This window comes from Mastigoproctus giganteus, chromosome 8, assembly GCF_048544385.1.
Source record: "Mastigoproctus giganteus isolate SK-2022 chromosome 8, ASM4854438v1, whole genome shotgun sequence".
In the NCBI taxonomy this organism is placed as follows: Eukaryota; Metazoa; Arthropoda; class Arachnida; order Uropygi; family Thelyphonidae; genus Mastigoproctus; species Mastigoproctus giganteus.
In genome coordinates, this window is record NC_143582.1 from 204,953,572 (window position 1) to 204,977,599 (window position 24,028).

General features: G+C 35.5%; 1 protein-coding gene across 1 annotated transcript in view; it reads left to right on the plus strand.

The window, feature by feature from the left end:
* Window positions 1-24,028, plus strand: part of LOC150082216 (obg-like ATPase 1) — a 333,082-nt gene that overhangs the window by 109,303 nt on the left and 199,751 nt on the right. The window contains exon 4 of the mRNA XM_090380053.1: window positions 4,154-4,210. Coding sequence (XP_090236179.1) covers window positions 4,154-4,210 — 57 coding nt within the window. The remainder of the gene's footprint in view (window positions 1-4,153; window positions 4,211-24,028) is intronic.

Consider the following 24,028-nt stretch of genomic DNA (forward strand, 5'->3'; position numbering starts at 1 on the left):
ATCTTACCAATAATCCTAACCTGTTCAAGCTTAAACTGTAACCTCTCGTGAGGAACTGACTCAAGTGCCTTGCTAAAATCCAAATAAACTATGTCGAAATTGTTCCCTAAATCCAGCTTGTGAGTAACTGTGTCAAAATAACCTACTAAGTTAGTTAAGCATGGTTTACCATTAACAAAGCCATGTTGTTTATCCTTCAGAAAGCCATATCTATCTAAATGTCTCTGGATTGCACTCTTAATCATTGCCTCTAAGTTTTTCCTGCCACTGAAGTCAGACTAACCGGTCTATAATTGCCAACTTCACTTTTAGAACTGCTTTTATGTATTGCCAGTACATTGGCACTTCTCCAATCCAAAGGAATATCCCCTGAGTCCAAAGATGCCCTTATAATTAACCTCAGTGGTTCAATATACTCCCTCACACTCTCCCTCAAAACTACATGGTATATGCTTTAAGCTCTGGGAGACTTACTTGCCTTTATGCTCAAAAGTTTTCAAAATAAACTCATCTGTAATTACATGACTAATTTCATATGGTTCTGCCTCACTCACACAACCTCTTCTCAGCATGAAGGGTCTTTCGTCAGTAGAGACAGATGCAAAGAACCTATTCAATTCATCTGCAACATCAGCTGGGTTGTCTAAGACTTTCCCACACCCAGTGCACAAGGGTCCAGTCTGATTCGCTTTTTTCTTGTATTTACATACATGAAAAATTCCTTGTCCCCATTCTTTGCTCTGTTAGCCGATGCTTTCTCATACGTAGACTTGGCCTCCCTGACCTTATTTGTGGTACTATTACAGATCATCTTGCACCTGTCGTAGGCTTCAGTACTTTTTATTGCTTTGTAACTGACCCACGCTATCTTTTTCTGCTCTGTTTGACCAGCCAGCTCTGCAGTCATCCTTTTCGGCATCATTCTCCTGAATATTTTCTTGAAGATATTCTATACTTTCATGGCTTCTGTGATTTTTGCTTTAACTTCTTATTGGGTGGATTGCATCCCTCGGCAATTCACCCAGTTCGCAGATGCCCTATAGTTACTTAAACTGTCAAAGTCCCCTCTTCTGAAGTTAAAACCCATGCCTTTACCTTTAACTACTGCAACATCTTTCTTCATCTTCCAATTGATGATTGCATGATCACCTCCTGACAATGATTCCTGTGCTTTAAGCCCTGTAATGTCATCTGATATGATAGTAATGATGAAATCAAGAATATTTTCACCCCTGTGTAGAAAAGGCCTGGATTTGAATTCTGTCCAGATGGAGGAATTTTTAGCTTTTTTCATGCTGTGGCTGAGTTAATTAGTCTCAGGTATGGGTTGCATGAAGATTTAATATTAGTAAAATAATAAGTTGTAATATTAGTAGTGAACAAATGATGCAAAGAAGTAAGGTTATATAGCATCAGCCATAAAAGAAACACTGCCCACCTCGTCTGTACATTACCTCTAACAATAATTTGTCTAATTCTTCCTTAAATTTATTTAAAACTACTCTTTCATTACACCAGATGGGAGCTTGCTTCCACAATCAGTTACTCTTTGACTGAGTTTTTCCTGTAGAAACTTGGATCTTTTGTTCAGCAAAGCATATATCTGGCAACAAGGAGCAGTGCCAGGATTTTCTAAAAGGGAAAGCCAAAGCATTTAGTGGGGGGGGGGGGCTAAAGTAGAGTTCCCTGGAATCATTAGCATTAACAAAATTCACATTGTTTTGATCATAAGGGGGAAGGGCTATAGTCCCTACCTGAGACTGCTCCTGTTGACAACTCATGAATAATGGAGGAGCTTTGTATGAGTTTATGTGCAGAAAGAAGTTGACAAGTATTTAACATAAAAAAAGCAATATGGCTTCAAAAATAAATTCGCCACCAAATTGAGGACTATCCTTGTCAAAAGTTGACAACTGGTAGATTGTTGACTTCTGTAAATAATAAATAATAGCTAAATTTTCCAAATTTATTTCTTAGCCATATCTTCAGCTGTATTAAATATCTATTTTTTTTTAACTTCTTATTACTGAATGCATCTGTTTCATTATTCACTACTTTATTATTTACAAATTCTCAGAGATGCTTTAATTGAGAACACCCACCATGTGATCAAAAGCCAGAAAGTCTTTAATCAGGCAATTGTAGTTGTCTTGTGTTAATTAGGTTGACTGCATAACATTTTTAAGCAGTATTTTTGCTCATGGCATTGCAAAGATGTTCATGATGAAATATTTTGAAATGCCCATTGGGGGAGCGAGGAAAGATTTTTATGATGAATATGCTTGTTATGCACTAGGAATGACAAAAATTCACAATGAGTATATTTCTTATGCACAGCCGATTGTTTAAGTGAATAGCAGAATATTTTTGGTGATTTATTTTTTTTTAAACTGGTGCCTTTCAAAGGCACATTGATATCAAAAGCAGTTCTATTAGGTGTATATTGTAAGACCACAGAAGTGAAAAGTGTTCTGACTTGCAAATATATAGGATAAAAACAGTCCTTAGTTCACTGAATTTAGGAAACTTAATTTTTTATGTGTTTGTTGGAGGTAGCATATCATATTCAAGTAAATATGTTGTATTATACCATTAATTAAGATTTTTAGTGTGATTAATTAAAAGTAAGAGGACCACATGTGTATTTAAAAAAGTAAAGTATCTAATTTTGATTAAAGATAATGGCAGAAAAATGGGTTACGTAACCAGAATGAGCTAAGAATCCTGTGTTGATGCTAAGAAACTAGCCAGGAATAAGAAGTGTCTGTGATTAATGCTGGATTTCTTAGTTTATAATGATGACAAATACTTCACTGCTTATTTTCACATTCATCCTACTTGTGTTGAAGATGTCAATAAAGATGAGGTTATATTCATTGAAATATTTTCGTTGTGTATAGTCACCTGCTGGTTTTTGTCTTTTAAAACTGGATGTCTAATTTTTAGTAGAGGTTTTTTTTTTATCTATCAAACAATTTCAATTACTTATGAAAAAATCATCAACATACCCTGTTAAGTATTTATTTAAAATTATTGTTTACGTAGGAGATACAATCCTCAAAGGGAAACATGTTTGATTGTTTCTCCTTTGGGAAGTGTGTCAAAGTCAAATAATAAAATTTCATAGTACAGCTCTGAATTTTTTCTGTGGAAGTAGAAAGCACCTCTTTCTGTACTGCTTCTTTAAAATCATCAGCTGTGTGAGAATGACTTTTGAACATTTTATCTTAGAGATATCTGCAGAGATGGCTAAATGAAATATCCACTACTAACTTTACCATATTTAAACCACAGAATTTTCATTTTTGTTGTACTTTTTTTGTGGTGGAAATTTTCTGTTGCAAAATGTCAGTCACAGTGATGTTCAGGGTTAAGTCAAGACAGCTCCAAAGTTTTCAAGATAAATTTTAAATATGTACTTACAGTATTTTAAATTTTTGGTTCTGAGACTGCAGGAATTAGAAAAATATATGTAACTCAAATTGATGAATAAAAAATGATCCTGTAAATTTCATATCACTGAAATCCAGCATTTGTCACTTTTTATTACTGTATATAGTTTTTTGTATTGAAATAATACTTGTAGCTCATTCTAATTTCAGTTTCCCCCCATAAATTTTTCTATCCTTCCTACATCATTAAGAGCATGATGATAGCCAAGTGTTAGTGCAAAAGAGCATATTTACACATGCTACATGTTCACTTCCATATGTTGGTGATCAATAATCACCAACCTTGCATTCTTATATACTACAAAATATAGTAATATTCTTGTAGTCTGTTATCTCATAAACTCTTCTCACAAAATTTTCCGTTTATACTCAGGAATGACCACTCAATGTGGTCATTCCTGAGTATAAACAGGAAATTTATTTTCATTCATTGTGCAACAATGATGCTAGACTTTTCTAAGTGCAGAACAGTATGCCTCTTACTTTGTAATTAAAGTAAGAGGAGCTAGGTCTCTGCATTGTGTCTTTCATATATTTAAAATATGGAGTGTTAGGATTATAAGGATAATTATAAAACATTAAATTTATATTACTTATAAGGTGCACAACATTTAAAATAAAATTTGTTGTTAATATTGAAACAAAGCAGTTTTTATCATTCTTGGCACTATCACTAACTTTTTTTTTATAACTACACGTAGGGTTCCTGTTCCTGATGAGAGGTTCGAATATTTGTGTAATTATTTCCAGCCAGCAAGGTAACATTTTTCAAAATACTCATTTAAATTGTTTGTGTTTTCAAAATATTCCTTTAAATAATATATTATTCTCAGAAATGGCGATCACCATCCATGCACTTGGGTCCTGTGACAGCCAGTTTTGTCTTTGAATGAAATTTTTTTATTTCTGAAGAAATCGCAATAGCAATGTTTATAATTTATTTTATTTCATAATCAAAAATAATATAGAAAATACATTTAAAGGCTAGTATTAGTAGTGGCAAATGATGCAAAAAAGCAAGCTTATAAAGTCCATCCTCCAGTAGTTTGTCTAATAATTCTTTGAATTTATTCAAACTACCTGCTTCCACAACAACAGATGTAAGTTTGTTCCAACAGTGAGTCACCCGCTGGATGAAGGCAAGCTTCTACATAACTATCCTGCAACCATCCTTCCTCAATTTGAATTTTATGCCCCCTCATGAAGTTTTAGCAAGAAGAAAAATGCCACCAGCATTGAGCTAGCTCAACCTATTCAAAGCCTTAAACACTTAAATCAGATCACCTCGCAGGTGCCTAGTCTCCAGATGCTGAAATTTACAGGGCTGAAACCGTTCTTGGTAAGAGCGCCCCTTGTTCCCCTCGCCAATCTCGTCACCCTTCTCTGTATTCGTTCCATCAGCTCTACATCTTTCCTAAAATGAGGCCTCCAGACCTGTATGCAGTGCTTAAGATGTGGCCTGACCATTGCCTTATACAATGGGATAATCACCTCCTTATACCTGCTAGCAAATTCTTGTATATCATTGACAAAACCCCAAGAGCTGTCCTGGCAACCTGTCTTAACTGTGCAGAGAACTTCATATCTAACTGCACAATTACCTCCAGGTCTTTTTCATTTTCTGCTACCTTGAGTGTAGTATCACATGTTTGATACATTAATCTGGATTACTGCTACCAATATGCAGTACTTTGTTTGTCAGTGTTAAACTTCACCTGCTATTTCTCAGCCCATCTGCGTAATTTTTCTAAATATTATTGCAGTAGCTACTTTGATTATTAACCATCCTGCAAACCTTTGTACCATCTGAAAATTTAGATATTAAGCCTGATATACCCTCATTAATAAATATAGAAAACAACAATGGACCCAGCACTGAGCCCTGGGGTACTCCACCAATAACATTAGTCCACAAAGAGTAGTGCCCATTGATAACCACTCTGTCTTCTCCCACTTAAACATCCCTTTATCCATAGCAGTTACTTACCCTTAATACCGCATTTCTCCAGTTTGCACAGCAGTTTTTGATGTGCAACAGTATCAGAAGCTTTCCTGAAATCCAAGTACAGGTAGTACCCGACTTTACAAGTTAATTTGATCCTAGCACACACTCGTAAAACAGGACTTTATTTCCCATAGACATAATGGTAAAAACAGGGGTAACATTCTCAATAAAGAAATTTGACCAATTTGATGTTAAATAATGGTCAACAAAACAATAGTTTATGCTTAAACAATGATTTATTTATGCTTATGGTTTATGCTTAAACAATGATTTATATCCAAAGACATGAAAACATATCCTTTAAAATCAAACAAATTATCATTATTTATGTTAATATTTAACTTCCTTCAAATATTTTTCTTTATCCTTAAAAATTGTATACACAGTTGAAGTGCTTAGGTAATATTTCGCACAAAAATCTTTAACAGTTATTCCGACTACATATTTGCTTATGATCTCATATTTTGTTTCCAGTGTTATTCCTCTTCTCTGTTTCTTTTTATTAACATCACTCTCCATAATATTACTTCTTTTTGGCATACTGTACAGTATTGACTGATTTAAATAAATAGATAAAATGAAACAAAAAAAAAAAAAAAAAATTGCTTTTTGTTTATGTGAGTCATTGAGATGCTCTCTTCTGCCTGAACAAATAAATGCATACGCAGTAATACTGTATTGTATAGCTATGTGAATTATTTGAAATGCCATATTTATGTATGTTTAGCATGTACAAAGGGTACTAGGAAAGTTTTGCAATACAGCTTTGTTTATTTAATTTTTTCAAAGTAATTTCCTCTACATTCAATACACCTCTCCATCCTCCGAAACCAATCTTTAAACCAGTTCTGCCAAGTTTCACTAGGGAGTAAAGCACACTCGTTGTCCCAAGCCCGTAGAAGGTCCTCATCACTGGAAAACCGCCTCCCTTTTAGCTTCATTTTCACGTGCGGGAACAGTGCAAAGTCGCAGGGAGCAAGGTCTGGACTGTAGGGAGGGTGCTCGAGAAGTTTCAGTCCTGTCGTGGTCAAATATTCGGTGCAGGCTTTGGCGTGGTGAGCTGGAGCATTTTCGTGATGGAGGTACCAGGTGTCCATTCTTGACTTTGGCCGCAGGTTCTTCATAGATCCGATGACTTTAGGCAGGCATTGTTCAGTATACCACTTAGCTGTGACTGTCTTCTGCGTGTCCAAAACGACACGTTCCACAATTCCACTCGATTTGAAAAATACAGCTATCATTTTCTTCTTTACAGATCGGGATTTTCTGACAATTACGGGTGTGTCGTCATCATCAAAGACCCAAACTTTGTTTTGAGCCTTGGTCGGCAGATCGTAATAGTACAGCCAAGTCTCGTCACCTGTCACGATGTTGTTCACATACCGAGATTGTCGCTTATCAAACTTTTTTAACATCTCCCGGCACCAAGTCACACGTCGTGTCATCTGCTCTTCAGTCAGTTGATGCGGCACCCAGAGAGAACAAAGTTTCTTCACGTGCAAATGATCTTGCAGAATCGAACGAATTGCTGGTGCATTTAGGCCCAAAGTATCCTCTATCTGTTGGTAGGTCACTCGCCTGTTTTCGTCAAGCATTTTCCTCACAGCAGTAACGTTTTCCTCCGTAACTGACGTTCGTGGCCTTCCCGGCCTCTCAGAATCCTCCAGAGTGAAATTTCCCCTTTGGAATTCTCTATACCACCTGAATATCTTTGTACGATGTGGACAATCATCATCTAGTGCAAGAGTCATTTCTTCTAAGCACTGGTCTATGGTTAAACCACGCACGAAATTATACCGCAAAACTGTCCTTATCTCATTTCGTGACCACGATGCCATCGCAAGCACTTTACACTCTCACTACTAATGAATAACTGAGCCCATCGACTTGTCGCGGCGGCTACTATGCACGTATGAACATGTCTCAACATGCAGCAACAAGCAGCTTCCTGTGATTCATTGTTGCATCATATTGCAGAACTTTCCTAGTACCCTTTGTATTTGTTGCAATTAATGTTCATATTTTCAATTTTGTAATACCTTGATACTTGAAAATAAGAACTCGTAAGGATGAGAACTGCCTGTATGTGATATCAAAATTATTTTTTTGTATCCAGTTCCTTTGTTACTGCATTATAGTATCCAGTCAGATTGGTCAGACAAGATCATCCCTAAATCCATGCTGTGGCTATAGTATAATTGCATTCCTGTCTAGATGGTCCTGCATTACTTCTTTAACCAGTGATTCCATTGTTTTCCCTGAAACAGAAGTTAAGCTAACAGGTCTGTAATTACTCATGTCACCTTTTTGTGATCCCCTTTTGTGAATTGGGGATACATTTGCACATCTCCAGTCCCTGTGGGCCTCCCTTGAATCCAAGCCTGTTGCCATAATTATGGCTGAGGGTTTGCCTACCTCCTTTGCTGCTTTACCTTAATATAATTGGATAGATCCCATCCACCCCGATTTTTTGTTTAACATGCTGGATTACAAATTTTGAGTTTATGCAAGCCCTTGTTTATTAACATATAAACAAGGGCTTCTGATTTTTAACAATGAAAGTGAAGGCACCATTGGCAAGGTATATCAAAAAGATCAAGAAAACTCCATAATGTCATTGAAACCATCTCAATATTTTGTATTGAGATATTTTTATTGACAATATGGGGCTGAGCATTGTCATTTCAGAGCTCCCAATTCAGGACATGTCTCCTTCTAATTTTTACCTTTTCAGATCATTAAAATAATTTTTGGGAGGACAGAAGTTTGACAGCAATCTAATGGTGTACGGGTGTGTTCTCGTTACGAAGGAAATAATATGGCAGTATATAATGTAGTCAGCACTACACGATTTCAAGGTTTAATGCAGTTGAAATTAAATAAAATATGTACACTTTGCTGTGTTTGATTTTCGATCACAGGGATCATTTGGCTCCCACTGATGACCCAAGTCTGAGGACTCAGACTTGGTCTTCAGCATACCATTATCTACAGTTCTGCCTAAGTTGCTAGTACCTTCTTAAATTGTATAGCATCACCTGAATGGGTGAATGCACTATACATTTAAAAATATGAGTCACTGCCAAGACAGTTGTTTCGAAGCTGCTGGCCTTTTATTTTGTATAAACCTGAGGTCTGAATAAATACTTCTGGCTTTAAGTAATCAATGATGTGGGAAATGCATCACTGACTACTTAACACTTTTTTTTTTTTGACATGTCATTGAAAACCACAGGATTAAGTCAGTCTGGATTTGAGAAGGCAAAGACATTTTTGGGCTTTATTCTCACTGTGACTGAATTAGTCATCCTCTGACAAAGGTTACTTGACAAAAAAAAATCTCTTTTTTTTCCTGTCAAATTGTAAGATAAAGTTCTAAAAGTAGTGTGGTTCCCCTTCCAAGTGGGTTAAAAACCCAGTGCCTCATGTTTGTGTAATGAAGCAGTAAACGTGTTAAGTAAGTAGCATTGCAGATGGGGGATAAATGTACAAGCGATTTTTTTCTGTTTCTAATAGAACAAAGGACAGTTATATGTTTATAAGGCTACTTATTTGTCAAATCTGTCAACCAAATAAATTAAACTGACCAAAAGATTCAGTATAGTGACAAAGCAATATTTTATGTAACATTTGTTGTGTTCATTACATTCATGCAGATTTATCTTACCTCATCTTTTAGTCGTATAAAATCATCCTACCTTGATACCAAAACTATTACCATTAACTGAATAGTGCTGTCAACAGCATTATTTGTGAGGTGAGTTGTTTTTAAAGATGTTTTTAAATCACTATCTTAGCATTATATGTTAAATTTAAGTCATTAGTTAAAATTCATATTTAGAGCAAATAGTGGATATTAAAAATGATATGAGGTGAAGACAATACCAATAATTTCCTCTCTGAATAACTGTTATGCTGATGGAAGAAACATAATATTCTAAAGCAAACTCTGTACTTATAAAATCAAAGTTTGTATATGCTATTCCACATTCAGTTTTGATCATAGGGCTACTTTTTGATCTTGCTGAAGACTGAGTTCTCTGTGCTAAGGCTTAGTCTTATGTTAAACTTAGAGATAGATACTATTATCTAGGTTCTGCCTAAGTTGCTAATATCTTTTTTAAATTGTTGAATTTGTTATACATTTAAAAATCTGAGACCACTCAGGACTGCTTGTTCGACACTTACTGGCTTCTCATTAGCTAGCAGATGATCTCTGTTAGTAAACTTATACCAAGCTTTGGATGTATTTTGTTTAAGTGAACAGTCAAGATGTGTTGAAGTAAAATTGCCATTTAAAAACATAACCTTTAACATAGCCTTTAACCTCTAGAGTTGGGCTATGTTTTCCCTGTGCAGTACATAACACAGGATTTCAAGAGTATTTCAATGTAATACTTGAAATAGATAATAGTTTTAATATTTTCAGTGTATCTAGTTGAAATAAAATCATTTTTTTTATTTCATTTCAACTATATTTCTCACAGAATAAAATTAAATAAAATGAAGATACGTATTTAGCACTAAAAATATTTAGAAATATCTGTGAAGTGCATTTTTTATGCACGTTAGTATATATGCATAAGTGCCTGTTGTCTTCACCATATCCATCCATCCATCTACCTGTAACAACTTGATACCCAGTGGATGAATTTTCATGAAATTTTATATTTGGTTCATATAGAAAGATTTGTCGAGCTGCTCAACATTTCATTCAAATCAGACAAATAGAAATCCAGCAATTATTATTTTTTTTTTCTACACAATTTGTTTGGAAAAAAGAAATTAACTGATGATTAAACGTAGTTTTAATGCAGTATTGTTAGCTTTAGACAGTATGTGAAGACATATAGATACAGAGAGAGAAAAGAGATTTAAAAAAAAAGAGTATACAGGAGGAGAGTAATAAATATTAAACAATTATAATTAAACTGAATGGCTAGGTTTGGAGGATGTATATTAATATAAATTAAAGTATATTTTGCATATTAATCTAGAATGAAAGGTTAGATCGAGGCCAAATTTTCAACCAACATATGTTCTGTTGGTCCTTGCAAAAATTTCAGGTCCAGTTAAGATTCCACTGCCCTTGTTGTTTCCCCCATACAAAAATTTGCATAAATGAAAGCATGTTTTCACATTAATCGACAAAAAAAAAAAAAAAAAAAATGCGGATTGCTACCAAATTTTTCAACATATATTCTGGGATGGTTCTAAGTCCATTTCCTCCCCAGTTTCCCTACATAAATATTACTATAAATTTGGAATAGGATTTCTGATCCATTTTAAAATTTCAGTGCTTGCTTAGAATATTTTAGGAATCTTTTGTAACAAATCGTGTTGATGGGTTGACTTATTTTGTTTTAAATCATGAATTATTACTATTTTGCTAATGTGCCTGAAGTGTAGCACACTGCGTGTACATTAACTAACTTGTTTAAACAATGCATCAATGAAAAAGATAAAATAGGGCAGGCAATTTGTCAAGAATAAACACAACTCAAAAACTCAACATTATTTGTGAATGTTTAATATTTGCAATGTTATTAAACTGATAATGATATGAGCACTAAATCAGAAAGAAGAAAAAGGACAGGGTGGAATGTGTTCAGCAAAATCAGACCTACTTATGTTGTATTTCCTAATTATGTAGATGTGAAAATGAATACCACGAAAGCAGAAGAGAATCTAAATATAACCGAAAATGTCAAAATAATGGAAAGAAGGATATGCGTAATGTAAATAAGATCAGTTCAACCAAACCTTTTCACAAAACATCAAGTGAGAGACAATAAATACTCAATTAAAATATTAAATGAGTTGAACATATACAAAGAATTTTTAATAATTATACACAGGAATGCTATGTGCTTATGAGATGCCTTCATGCAAAGTCTTATTGGCACCTCCCCTCCCAAAAAAAGAATAATAAATAATTGTAGACAGTTATTCTAATATATTTTGTGATTTGTGATAATCAGTGAATGCATAACAAGATACATTTTGGAATTTAAAAAAAGAACAACTATGTTGTAACATTTTAATACAAAAAATGTCTTTTATCAGAATTTTATCACTGTTTCTTATAATTTATAGCAAAGTACAAACAAAAAATGAGAATAGCCATTCTTATTGTTAATTATTAATTTTTATATATTTTAATTTTTAAAATTTGTAAGGAATGTGTTTTACATTTAAGGAATGTATTACTTTACAAATTTTAAAACTTTGAAGTGCCCCTTGATTAAGCACCTTTGTGCAGTGATCAACCTGTATGTGACGGCCCTGACTGTACAGATAAAAAGAGTAATGACTATATCTTTGTGATATAAAAAGAGATTGATGGGCTATTAATACACTGAGAAAATCTAATGTTATAACAATTTTTAAAAGTAAAATAGAGGGCTCAAAGAAAGATGTACTGGTAGAGTTAGATCAGTTTCTATGCAGCAGACCTTCCAAAATAGCAGATTTTTTGAAGCAGTGTGGCTAAATAATGGTGTGGTACATCATATAAGAATATTCAAAATAAACAAAAAAAAAAATTGGTTATTCATCAAAATCACAAGTGATGCCTTTGTTATGGTAAATTGTTGCTTGATTTGGTTTTATTTTGGTTTTTATGGCATGAGCAGCTTAAGGCTATAATGCACCAATAAAGTGTTGCAGTTTTCAGCAAATTTTTATGTAGGTGAATTGGATGAAGTGCATTCTATTTCTGGCAATTCTAAATTAATACTTTATTATTATTCCTTTCCAAATTCATTCTTCTTTATTTGGTTCTTATATTTTTTAAATATTCCCCTGTGCAGTCTCACAAAGTGAGTCCTGTTTTAAAATAAAACTGCAATTTTTACACTGTGAAATTAAAAATGAAATGTAATTTTGTGAGCTCGATTAATAGTTAATGTCCATTTTTATGCAGAAGTCCATATAAGAGTATAAGTACTATAAGATTACGGGGTAATTCAGTGCAGTAGTGGATACTTTTTTTTTCCATTACCTTTATACGTGTATTTTCATCAAGTAAAAAAAAAAAAAATCTCTGTACAGTGGCAACATAATAGTTGCTTATAACATATGTGTTAAAGAACACATTAAATGCTCAGATAGTAGATTGTGAAGGGGAAAAAATTATTTGTATAGAAACTAGCAAATAAAAGTTTAATGTAAAAGTAACTAACTGCTCAACTGAGCTTACGATGCCTTTTGATAAAAATTTAGAATTAGGAATGACTATGTAATTATTATGGAGTATGTAATTATTGAAGTATGTAATGATTATGTAATTATTATGGAGTGAAAATAAGAACAGCCATACTTTTTAGTCTGTCACTTTCATACCTTCCTCCTGTGGCTTAGAGAAATTTAGAAAAAGGCTTACATAGGCTCTTTAACTTCTAGGTCTATGCTGCACTCGTTTTTATTTTATAATGGTTGCATTATCTATTTTTAAATTAATCTATAATACTTTTCCAGTAAATTAATGTATGTGTTAAACAACTTACATTCTTTAACACTGAGTAGTGACAAACTGAATAATATTTGTATGCAGGTGATGGGTGTCCTCAGGCCTAGTAATGATATTGACTTTACTCTTGATTCCATGCATCTCACGATTAGTATGGTAGCTGTGAACACTGTCCTTCCACGTGTATATGGAAAAGGCCGGGTTTCAAATCCTTTTCTAATAGGAGGAGCTTTTATGACTTTTTTTCAGATTGCAGTCAAGTTAGTTGATTTTGAGTGATGGTTGCATTGTTTTTTTTTTTTTTTTTTTTCCCCTCCCTGATATTCAGGTTTTTCATCCTGCATATTAGTCCACAAAGCCTCTAGCATATTTTATATTTACAGATACTGTATACTAATGCATCAAGCCCTTGGTAAAAATTTTAAACAACCTAATCAAAATATATGTGGGTTAATGAAACATTATCTATGTGCCATGCTATCTGTGGACTATTTTATTTAGGAAGGACATGGAACTGTTAGAAAGGGTGCAGAGAAGAGCAACAAGATTAGTTGATGGCACAAAAAGATACACTTAACAAGAAAGACTTTGAGTCTGGAAATTGAGCACCTTTGTGGGAATCTAATTGAAGTGCTTAAGGCTTTAAAAGGATTTGGTAAATTAAATGCTGATGGCATCTTTACTGCTTCTACTGCTTCTCACTCTTAAACATGCACAAAGGGATATAAATTTAAATTGAAAAGGATGTTGACACAGTCATTGCGCAGAAATTTTCTGTATGAAGAATGGGCAAATAAAGTTTTTTCTTCTTTTTTTTTTGGCAGCTACTATATAAGTTTTTTACTTGCGTAATTTTGCCAGTATTAATATTAACTGTGGATGGTGGTAGATCCATGACTCAGAAATCTATTTTGACTTTGTTATAAATACAGTATTCAGTTGGATATTGAGTTCTGAGGAGCTGAATATCCAAATAAAGGGTAAAGCTTTTGAAATAAACAGTGTTTTGAAATTATTAATTTTACATGAATACTTTTTGATACTATAGGTTACTGATCATTTATTAATTAAACTAGTTATTCCCAAGTAAAGAAGGATTGGATTTGAGTCTGATATTAAAATGGAATGACACCACTGACTGTTCACGAACAGCCCTTAAGAAAGACCAAGTTCCCTTAGTGCCGGTTCAAAAAAACAAAACTCACTACAGTACCATCATATTTCAGTTACTAGTTTCACACATAAATTGGCTAACACCTTTTAGTGGTGGATTAGATATTGGGAAAGGTATGTAACATTGAAATTTATTCATCAAACCCAAATCCAGTTGAATGACATTGTATATGCAACAACACAGAAGTATAAAATGAGATGGACCTATGACATAAGTGTGTATAATGCAGCAATCAGATGCTAAGTAAACTGGAAAGGAATGTGGTCCTCTATTTTGCAGCATTCTGACTTATGTACAGTAACTCCTTGTTTAATGCATTTGTATACAGAAATACCCCTGACAGTTGGTACCGAAATTGTTCCATGTTATGTGAAACCGTGCTGATTGAGGTATAATTATAATGGGTTTTAATTGGATGCGTACCAGAGAAAGTCTATAAACAAATTATAATAAATCTATAAAAATTGCACTTGATACCCAATTAAAAGGATTTGAAATAGAAAATATTGCAAAAATTTTATTAACGAAAAGATAACACCATGAGAGAAGAGAAAAAAGCTTGATTGTTTATTTAGGTATTTCAGTAATGAAGTAGTCTCTTCTTTTTCTCAGCATACAAGTCTTTGTAGCATCAAATCTCATCTTGTAAAATTTGCCATATCTTGATGCAACGTTCAACATTCATATCGCATTGCAGGCCATGCCCCCCCCCCCCCGATAAACTTTCTCCAATTCTCTTGGTGCCACTTCAGAATTGTTTTCCTCTCCTTCGTATGCACTTTGCTTGTCAATTTCAAGGAGAGTTGCATCATATAAGTCATTTGCATGCGAGTTAATGCCAGTCACGTATATTGGCAGTGTCCAAAGTATTTTCTGATCTTCACAGTGTCTTTGGCAATTGTCTGAACTTGATTCAAACCCAGTGAAATCATTTGCCAAATAGGACAAAACATGCTGCCAAACAGAATGCATGTTGTTGGCAGCGATTTCTAGCCAAGATGCAGATATATTTTCGATCGTATTTAAAGGGATAAAAATAAATTGTGAAATGAAAAGTTTGAGAAGCTATCACGTCGTCTCATCAGGATAGAATTAAGAATACTGAACACTGTTGCATATTGCCACTGACTGTCTGAGGGGAGCTATTGGCACATGTGCATGTGAGACAATAGAGTTGGCACCGCAGCATACAGTGGTGGACAAAAAAACTGCACCACTTGTGAATTTTGCAAATAATGTGTTTTGAGCTGTATTGTTGGTTGCAGAAATGTTCAAAATGCATTTTTTAGATGGGATATATATCTCTGTGAATGAAATCCAGTAAAAAGACTCCACCTGATATACCTAATTGCCATAAATATCTTCCCAAAGGGTAAAATGCATAATTAATGGAAATATGAGAAATAATGCAAATGTCAATCATGACAACCAAACATACATTTTATTGCATTTATGTGTACAAACTGAAATGACAAGTTAATGTAATAGTATTATGTACTGTAAATCAGCAAAATAAGTTCTCAATATTTCGTTGTTCCTCCTCGAGCTGCAATTACAGCCTTGCAGTCATAGAGTTAATCAACTTCTGGATATACAGTTGCCCAATTTCATGGTACCACACCCTTGCAATGCTCTCCTGCAGCCGAATCTTACTTGTTGGCTTCTTCTGAGCAATTTTAGACGACATTATGTACCAGCAATTTTCAATAGGGTTCAAGTCTGGACTGTTGCCAGGCCAGTCCAACACTGTAATGACAGCATTTCTTGAGGTAGGGGAGAAAAATGAGGGAAAACATTGGTGTAAGTACGTTTTAAGCTTTGTGAGACAAGAAGACAAACTCATCATTAAATCTAAATAGCATGAAACTTACCAATTTTTCTGTGTGGCAAGGTGCTGAGTTTTGTTGATGAAAAATGTAGTTTTGGACCTCTGTGTGGTGATCCCTAATAACGGATTTCAGGCACTCCTTCAAGATAGCAGTGTAGGTTTCTCCATAAACTGTTCCATTAATAAACTTAATTTGCCCGCCCCTTTGCTTGTTTTGCATCCCCAGACCATCTGACTGGCGGGGAACGTTAGTCAGTGTTATGCAGTCAGGGTGGTATGCCTCCGATTTTCGTCTTCTGACATATCACTTCTCATCCGAGCCACGCAGGTTGAATTTTGATTCGTCAGAAAAGATGATGGTGTCCCATTGCTCTTTTGTCCATGAAACATGCGTTTTAGCCCAAGTAAGTTGCTTCTTCCTCAATTGCTGGGTCAGCAAAGGCTTCTTATTGAGCTGATAGGCATGCAGAGAAAATTCCAAAAGCTGTTTTTGGATAGTTCATGCACTTGTTTCAACACCAGAGGCCATCTCAAAGTCCAGTTTTAGATCAGGAGCACTAGCATGGTGATTACGAAGGCATAGCCATTTCAAATATTGATCTTGGGAAGGCGTAGTCACTCTTACAGCCCGATCCAGGTCTTCTCTTCGCATCACTAGTTTCACGCTTTAATTTCAGCACTCGGGATACTGTTGACAGCCTATTTTATCAAGAGTAGCGTGTGCAGAAAGCTCTTCCTGGGACAGAGCAACAGCTACACTTTTTTTTCTTGGTGTCAACTGAACATGTGGAGCCATGCTTACACCTCCGCAAAACAGGATACTAATGAGCGTGTATACCCTTCCAACGGCATATTTATAGAAACGGCTGATGGTAATACCTTGCAATTACTGTCTCATGCAATAGAAGCGTTATCTGGTATAATACCTTTGCTTTGTGGCAAACAAAATGACTATTTAAACAATATCTTATACATTTCACTACAAATGTTACCTTTTTTAAGGTGATGCAGTTTTTTTGTTCGCCACTGTATATGTAAGCGTACCTAGGCTACCACAACACAGCATATCTGTAGAGTACACTCAGAAGAAAAACTAAAACTGTTTTTCATTATATTTGGAAATAATAAAATGACAAAAGCAAACATCCCATTTCTAGTAAAGAAATCTTCACTTGTGCATTCAACAGAAAGTATGGCCATCTTGTGTACAGTTAGCTGACTTTGAGTGGAGGGGATAGGCTCCCCAAGTTATTCTGGATTTTTCAACCTGCACAATATGCAAATCAGCCTGTCAGCACATTAGTACAGACATAATATATAGTGGCTCAATTTGGTCAGTTGTTGATACACCTAAACACAACAATTACTATTTTATACAGTAGCCAGATTATGATTATAGGAAAAATTAAATCATTTTACAAGCGAATCACATGATAATATGATAGTTTAATAAATATTTTCATTGAAAACAAAACCAAGACTTCAAAATCTGCAGTGCATGGGCCACATATGAGAAAATCAATTTTTGATCAGTGAGTCTGCCTATATCACATACATGCAAGTTGGTTAAGCTTTGTTATTTTTAAAGTAGTGAATTATTCACCAGTTGACACTTTTTATATATGCAAATTTAAATTTGTTTTGTTACATGTTGCACCAATGAGGTGTATATGGGCCAGGAGTATGTACACACAGTGGGAAAGGAAAATTTAGGGGGAATAATTCCCAACCATATACAGTAAACCCCCGCTATTCGCGGTTTCGCGATCACTGATTTAATATAAAATGAAACCTAAAAAAATGTGAATTTGAAAGCCCCGTGAACATTTTCTGGCATAAAAAAACATGGGCGTGGCTAAAATTATCTTTCCCGGTCAAAACAGTGCTCAGTGGGTGGGGGGAGAGGGGTGATAAAATCGCGAGCGTGGAAATTTCTCGCTAATACTTGTTCAGTATGTGTTATGCGCTTGCCATGGAAGGTTTCGTCGTTTGCTTTTAATTTTTATATGCTTATAAATTGAATAAATTTATCAATTTATAAATTGATATGCTTACAAAAGTGATAAATCTACCATTTTGCAGTGTAAAACAGACTTTTTCAAAAAGAGTGTGTTAATGGAAGAAAGTGACTTTATTGTGAACAAGTTCTTTCTAACCCATACAAAAATATGGCTACGAATAACAAGGGAAATGTGAAAATATCAAAGAAGGTGATGACATTAGCGAATAAAATTGAGTTATTAGACAAAATTTCTAATGGTGAAAGTGTCGCCTCAGTGGCAAAACATTATAAAATCAATGAGTCAAGGGTACAATCAATCAAAAAATCGGGGAAAAAAAATCCGCCGTAGTGTCCGTGAAAATGCGCTAATTGCTTCAAAAATGTGCTCTGTAACTCGTGATGTTAAATTAGAAAAAATGGAAAAAGCTTTAAATCTGTGGATAGAAGACCAAACTCAAAATAAAATTCCATTAAGTTCACTCATCATTCGTGAAAAGGCAAAACTCCTTTATCAACACTTTAGCGAAACTGGTGCACTGACGGGATAAGTTTTTTTGCTAGCAAAGGCACTGGTTTGAAATTTCTAATAAATATTACATTTAATATTAAATTGTTTCTTATTTTCATTTCGATGCCATATGCTTGCATTTCACTATGTACTGTCTATGTACCTAGTCATATTATGAAGGTACAGATAATACATACGTAGACAAAATTTTAGACTAGTTTTTCTTATATATTTCATACTTTGGAACGGAGCCCCTTTATTACTACGGGAGCCATAACTCAGTATTCGCGACATTTCTCAGGAACGTAACCCCTGCGAATAGCGGGGGTTTACTGTATTGCAAAATATCCCCTGTATTTTAGACTTCTAAATAGCAGCTGTAACATTACTTGAAGAACCCATGACAACTCTGTGTTGGATTGGACTGAAAATACATGTTATGAGGAGTACAGAAAAGGTGACCTTAGGTACACTTTTTGATGTGAAAACATCTTTGGTGGCACCTACTAAATTTTCAGACTGAAGTAAAACTGATTGGTAACAAAAATGCAAAACGAAAATGATGTCTAACGTTGATTCAGTAGAGTAAATAGCAGGTGTGAGCATAAAACATTACATCGTTCATACTAAATATTTCGGACTGAAGTCAAACCGATTGGTAACGGAAATGTGAGACGCAAATGATGTCACTTCCTAAATGATGCTAATGATGTTAACTTAGTCACTGATGTTGATTCAGTAGAGTAAGTAGCAGGCACGAGCATAAAGCGTTACATCATTCATAATTTCGGTACTATAGCCCCGGCAGCTTATGCACCCCTAAACCCTCATAACACACAACTTCGGTTCTAGCTCTTCAATTTTAAAAATTTAAACGGTTTTGATTTTCTGTCATCTACTATCGAATTGTGAAAAGTGTTGAAAATACAAACTCAAGGGTACGTTTCCTAAGGATATTTTCACATAAAATAAAATATCTTTCGTGCATACAGTACACACACACACACACACACACACACAGGATTTTTGGAAAGCCGCACTGAAAATGTTAATTTACTAGTTGCATAAACTAATAATAATAATAAATAATAACTAATGCTACACTCACTTTTAATAAAACAAAATAAAATACTTACAGAAGATTTCGACACTGTGTGTGTGTCTCTTTGTCAGCTATGAATATATAAATATGTTACATATGGAAATCAAGAATGGTACCGTGTGGTCATTCTAGAATCTAGATAAACAAAGCACATGCACGAGGTATATCTAGCATGATCACGCTAAAACAGAAGCTTGTTTTACAACAGTAAAGCAAGCTTCTGTTACATATTTTAGTATTTGTTACGTATTACGCGTAACCTGCATCCCTCTTCTCCCATTGGCTGAATAAATATCATTAGGAAGAAAATTATTTTAATGTATAGAAAGATAACAATAAAAAAAAAAGTCATTTGCCATTGAGAGCCACTTATGGACCCTGGATTAAAAAAAGGAACCATGGGTCCCTTTTTTTATATAATCTTTACGTAGCAGCTAAGATCTGTGATCTCTGCTTGGGGTCTAGGCCCAGAACATCTTTTATCCTCTACATTGGGTCTTGACTCCATGTAGAGGATAAAAATTTAAAACTATGTAATAAATACTTTATCATATTGATTTTTTTTTTTTTTTTTTCCTATTTCACTTTACAGTCAAACATTAGAGCTGGATTAATTTTAAAAAATCAAAATCAGCATTGGAAAAAATCAAAATAAAAAAGTGCAAAAAATTTAAAAATTCATAAAAAATAAAAACTTATCACTTATTTTTTCATTACAGTAATATCCTTCATGTTTATATATGTGTTATCTGATACAGTTTCACCAACTTCTGGATCACAATTCCAGAGAATTTCTTAGTTTTGACTTATGTAAGGTGACATTGTCTTGAATCATGCTGAAAGAGTGCACTGTCCTACCCTAAGTTTCAAAGCTGTCATTAATATAAAATGCTACTATTACTTCTAAACAGTTCATAGATGACAGTACATCTTTGTAGAGCTTCAAGAGAATGTGTAGATACATACACTGAGTGATCACTGAATTATGACCACCCCTATGAAAACTGAATGTGACACTTTGACCACGTGCGGTATGAGAGTGCAGAGTTATTCGACCTACGTAGCATAGATAAGGTGTCAGTGGTTCAGTAGGTAGTAAAATTCCGAGCGCGATGGATAAAAGGAACGACCTATTGGACTTTGATAAAGGACATATTGTGCGTGCTCGACGAGCTGGTCCCTCGATTTCCCAAACAGCTGAACTGGTGGGGTGTTCAAGAGCCGCCGTAGTTAAAGTGTACCAAGACTGGCGTCAAAATGATCAAACAATGACCCGACGGCAAAACTGAAAAGGTCATTGAAAGGTTGATGTTAGAGGTGAGCCCCGGGTCCAACGACTCATACAGGCGAACAGTCACAGCACCGTTGAAGAGTTGACTACCCAATACAACATGGGCCAACCCGGAACAATATCTGGCGTGACCATGCAACGCATGCTTGCATGTATGGGCTATACCAGCAGATGACCCCTACGGCATCCTCTCCTAACCAAGGTTCATCAGCGTAAAAGACTCGCTTGGTGCAAAGAGCATGCAAGTTAGAAGACTGGAAGAAGGTGTGCTGGTCGGATGAGTCACGTTATTTACTCCACACCGTGGATGGTTGTGTACGGATTTAGCATCAACAACATGAGGCTTCATTCATCATGCATGGTATCAAAAGTGCAGGCTGGTGGAGGCAGTTGTATGGTGTGGGGCATGTTTCACTGGCAGGAACTTGGACCCCTGGTGCATGTGGAACAACGTATCACTGGTCTCCGCTATTGTCAACTGCTTGCTGACTGTGTACACCCCACTATGTTACACTTTTTCCCAAATGGCGATGGTGTCTTCCAAGATGACAATGTGCCGAGCCATCGGGCACTTGTTGTGCAGGAATGGTTTGAGGAACACAGTTCTGACTTCCAGCGTATCGATTGGCCTCTGAACTCTGCTGATATCAATCCCATAGAGCAGTTGTGGGACACTATGGAAAGGCATATCAGGAATCTGGATACACCAATCACCTCCATTGCTGACCACATTACACACAGCTTGGTTGTCCATACATCCCGAACGGCTTCCGACATCTTGTTGCATCAATGCCATGTGAGATAGCTGCTGTACTGAGGGCAAAAGGAGGACCTAAGAAGTATTAGGTAGGTGGTCATAATTCAGTGATCACTCAGTGTATGTACACATTCTCTTGAATAGATGTACAGGGTGATTCACTACCAGTGCAACAAACTTGCAGGAGGTGTAGGGGGCACAAAGACGAATCGGAATCACATAGCATTGCAGGGTCCGAAATGCCTTCGTCATGCGGTAGAGGACGTTGAACAGGAGGTCGCGTGAACAGCGATCCCGCTGGAAGTCAGCATTTGCGAACCAGTTCCCGAGGCAGTAGGATGGACGAGTATTCAAACGTTGAACTGGCCAACATGCACCTCGCGTATGGAGCTGTGGACCGTAACGGGCGCGCTGCTCTGCGCTTGTACCAGGAACTTTTCCCGCACAGGCGTGCTCCTCATCATACGATTTTTGCACATGTGCACAGAAGGTTACGTGAGACTGGTTGTTTCACGAGAGGTACCATGAATCAAGAGCGAACGACGAGGACACCAGACAATGAGAAGAATGTCCTACGTCTTGCAGAAGGCAATCAGAGTACAAGTACTCGAGCGATAGGCCAACGATTGGGTATTTCCCAATCCACTGTATGGAGGATACTGTCAACAAACCAAATGAGTTCATACCATCTGCAACGCGTCCAATCATTGGAGCCTGCGGATTATCCACTCCAGAGGACTTTTGCTACTTGGTTTCTTCAACAGAAACGGTTCACAAATGCTGACTTCCAGCGGGATCGCTGTTCACGCGACCTCCCGTTCAACGTCTTCTACCGCATGACAAAGGCATTTCGGACCTGCAATGCTTTGTGATTCCGATTCGTCTTTGTGCCCCCTACACCTCCTTCAAGTTTGTCGCACTGGTAGTGAATCACCCTGTATATCTGTGTATGTACAGCTGCAAATTATTGATACTGTGTTAAAAGGACACTCAAAACATTTGTACATACACAGATATATATACATGTTCGTGCTTCTTTGGTTCTTCATGTGAAAAAACATATATACAACGTGCGATCAAAAAGTTTAGTTATGAATGTCTTTTCCTGACTTTGTATCTTGAAATTGCAGCATAATAATAAGTTGAAACTTGTCACACGTTTGGTGACAAGTTATACATAGTAATTCATGAATCACCTATTTGTATGCAGCCAGTCTGAATTGGCATGCATCGAATAGAAGATTTTTTCTCAACTAAAACTTGTGAAATGTTAGAAAAAGTTTTCTGAGAAGATGCCATATGTTCAAAGACTTTTCAGTGATTTGCAAAGTTTAAAGAGCTCCGCTCGTATATCAAAAATGATCCTTAATATGACTACACTTCAACTTCAAAAACAAATGATCCACTCATTTGGGTTTTTCTAATGTGATTGGTAACTGATTGAAGTTTAACTATGCATAGATGCCAGTGAATTTATTATTTTTTATGGGACATGTTTCAGCCTAGTTGTTCCTTGCATCTTACTGATGAGCAGCAAGTTCTTTCGTGACCGTTGTTTCATCCATCATTACTGGTGATGTGTTGTGAGCATATATCTGTGGCACAGAAACAAATGCCCGGATCTCGCATTGAAAAACTCCATCTTCTCCAAGTCCAAAATTACAAGAAAATCCCCCCTAATGTGATACTCATGGTTGCCATACTTTTCAACTCATGGGTATAGTTTGTTATGAATTTGTTCCACGTGGTCAAACAGTAAACTGAATTCACTGTTTAACCATGTGAAAAAAGTGAGCTTTAGGGAATTGGCTCTTGCATAATGAACACTCACTGTACACTCACTGCTTTTCCATTCATGAATTTCTCATGAAGCATTCCATCACTGTGGTTCCCCATCCTCTATACCTACTGACTTTAGCTCCTGATTTTCTTTTTTATCCTAAGCTTAAAGCTCTCTTGAAAGGTTAGAGATGGTGGAAATTATTCAGAACACAACTCACTGTCTCAGGAATGTGTCTAGAAGTTGCAGAAGAATTGGATTTGGTATATACATGTTGAGGAGACTAGTGCTTCAAAAGAGATTCATTGAAATAGCTGTAAGTTTCATAATTTCTTAAGTATTATTTCAGGCCTCAAACTTTCTGATCATATCTTGTATACATGTACATACTTGTAAAAGATTTAATGAGATATTGTTGTTCTAATTTTACAGTATTGTAATAATAAAATATCAGAACTGCCAACTTCCAGTTTTGCAGGAAGATTTCCAGTATTCACAATTCTTTCTGCAAGTTTTTTTTTTTTTCCAGATTTTTATAAATTTTTTTACCCCCTCATTCAAATACATATACAAATAAATAAAACACACTTAAGCAGTGTATTTTATTTATTTGTACCAACTTCGAAACTACTATTAGAAAGCTTTTTTCATGTTTAGC